The sequence below is a fragment of the Tachysurus fulvidraco genome, chromosome 9 (genome assembly GCF_022655615.1).
Source record: "Tachysurus fulvidraco isolate hzauxx_2018 chromosome 9, HZAU_PFXX_2.0, whole genome shotgun sequence".
Taxonomy (NCBI): Eukaryota; Metazoa; Chordata; class Actinopteri; order Siluriformes; family Bagridae; genus Tachysurus; species Tachysurus fulvidraco.
In genome coordinates, this window is record NC_062526.1 from 3,068,829 (window position 1) to 3,071,328 (window position 2,500).

The window sequence follows — 2,500 nt, forward strand, 5'->3', positions numbered from 1 at the left end:
AACATAAAAACAAAGCAAACAAAACAACTTTAAAAACAAACATAAAAACAAAGCAAACAAAAAAACTTTAAAAACAAACATAAAAACAAAGCAAACAAAACAACTTTAAAAACAAACAAAAACAAAGCAAACAAAACAATTTTAAAAACAAACAAAAAACAAAGCAAGCAAAACAACTTTAAAAACAAACAAAAAAACAAAGCAAACAAAACAACTTTAAAAACAAACATAAAAACAAAGCAAACAAAAAACTTTAAAAACAAACAAAAAAACAAAGCAAACAAAAAAACTTTAAAAACAAACAAAAAAACAAAGCAAACAAAACAAACATAAAAACAAAGCAAACAAAACAACTTTAAAAACAAACAAAAAACAAAGCAAACAAAACAACTTTAAAAAGAAAAAAAAACAAAGCAAACAAAACAAATTTTAAAAACAAACATAAAAACAAAGCAAACAAAACAACTTTAAAAACAAACATAAAAACAAAGCAAACAAAAAAAACTTTAAAAACAATGAACCTTAAAACTTTAAAAAAAATAAAAAAAAAAGAACCAAAAGAACAAACAACAAGAACTCCACAAAAGCATACGCAAAACAGGTATAAATGCAGTAGGTAGGGCAGTTAGCGACATACAAGGAACAGGTATGCAGAGGCGGGAATAGGGTAAGGATGTGGCGGGGCAAACACGTGTGGGCACAAAACATAAACAAAGACACGTGGCTACAAAGGACTGTCATGGTGACTCGCTTGTACACCGGGGAATTGTCCGTCATCATCATCTCAGTCCTGTGCATTTGTCCATCGTTATTATTTGCTAACAGAGAAAATAATATCCAAGTAGCTGAAAACATTTTATTCCTTTCTCAATGCAACTGTTTCATTCTTCCATCTCCAGCATCTGACCGGCGGCTGTACGTCCGTGCTGGAGATGGAGGAGATGGATCGGCTTTTGGATAACGCCAAATCCGAGCTGTTCTCCGAGCAACGGCGCTTCAGACACATGCTGGACTCCATGCAAGAGGTAAAACAGAAACCCGGAGTGAGGCCCTTCGCATGTTCTATACCTTTCTGTTTTTTTTTTATCACCTTTTTCTTTCTCTCTCTTTTCTGTGTTTTAGAGATTAGAGGAAGTGACCCAGGAGCTGGAGCAGAAGCAGGTGGAGAACAGTAAGCTCAGAGCTCAATGCTCCCAGCTGGAGGAAAAGCTGACCACAGCAACCAAATCTAGACAGGAGCTACAGGAAGTAGGTTCTCTCAGGCTCTCAGGTGTGGTTGTCTCTTCCACTCCGCTTGTCTCAACCTCGGTCTCGGTCTGTGTGTCTCAGTCTGTATGGAGCGAACGAGTGGAGCAGGAAGGTCGGCTTGGGGCTCTCGAGAAGATCATCGCACAGAAGGAGATGCTTCTTCTGACCGCGCAGGAGGAGAAGAACCGACTCGAGATGGAGATCAAGGCTGTCAGAGAGGAGAATCGTGCTAAGCTAACAGCAGCGCTGGCACACGCTCAGAAACAAAAGGTATTTTTGTCGAGAAAAAGAGAGGATGGCTTAGTGGTTTGAACATTTGCCTCACACCTCCAGGGTTGTGGGTTCGATTCCCGCCTCCGCCTTGTGTGTTTGGAGTTTGCATGTTCTCCCCGTGCCTCGGGGGTTTCCTCCGGGTACTCCGGTTTCCTCCCCCGGTTCAAAGACACGCATGGTAGGTTGATTGGCATCTCTGGGAAATTGTCCGTAGTGTGTGTGTGTGTGTGTGTGTGAATGAGAGTGTGTGTGTGCCCTGTGATGGGTTGGCACTCCGTCCAGGGTGTATCCTGCCTCGATGCCCGATGACGCCTGAGATAGGCACAGGCTCCCCGTGACCCGAGGTAGTTCGGATAAGCGGTAGTTAATGAATGAATGAATGAATGAATGATTTGTTGATATCAATTTTTTTACTCATTTCAAGCTTATTCTTTTGGCAGATTTCTAAGTTTATTTCTAAAGATTTTTATTTATTTCTAGAATTAAATGTATTAAATTATCAAAATGATCTCAAGCTTGTAATGATTAAACATGTCTGATAGGTTTAATAAGCTCATATTGTGTGTACTTTAATCTTTAAAAAGAAAACACTACATATTTTTAGAGGATCCAGTCCTGAATTAGCTATCAGAAGGTTGTGGGTTCGAAATGTGAAAGTCCTGTATATGTTTTTCTCCACACATCTCTGCAGGAAGTGGAAGTGGAGCAGCTCAGGACTCAGATGACTCTGGACCACGTGGAAGAGTTACAGCGGGTACAACACACACACACACACACATACAGATACAAACACAGTTACAGATATACACACACACAGACACATCTGTAACTGTGTTTGTATCTGTTTGTGTATTTATATCTCTGTGTGTGTGTGTGGTGTGTGTATCTGTGTGTCTGTGTGTGTGTATACAGGTCCGTAATCAGGTGCATGAGATAAAAGAAGCTGCTCTAAGAGAGCAAGCCGTCACACACACACGGC

General features: G+C 40.1%; 1 protein-coding gene across 7 annotated transcripts in view; it reads left to right on the forward strand.

Moving 5' to 3' along the window:
* The window catches only part of si:ch211-102c2.8 (golgin subfamily A member 6-like protein 22), a 22,214-nt gene that overhangs the window by 10,004 nt on the left and 9,710 nt on the right, over positions 1-2,500 (forward strand). For all 7 annotated transcript variants that reach the window (XM_027162743.2, XM_047818174.1, XM_027162747.2 and 4 more), the window contains exons 15-19: positions 900-1,025; positions 1,123-1,248; positions 1,330-1,518; positions 2,213-2,275; positions 2,434-2,500. The exon at positions 2,434-2,500 is cut by the window's right edge and continues 29 nt beyond it. In XM_027162743.2, the coding sequence (XP_027018544.2) occupies positions 900-1,025; positions 1,123-1,248; positions 1,330-1,518; positions 2,213-2,275; positions 2,434-2,500 (571 nt within the window). The remainder of the gene's footprint in view (positions 1-899; positions 1,026-1,122; positions 1,249-1,329; positions 1,519-2,212; positions 2,276-2,433) is intronic.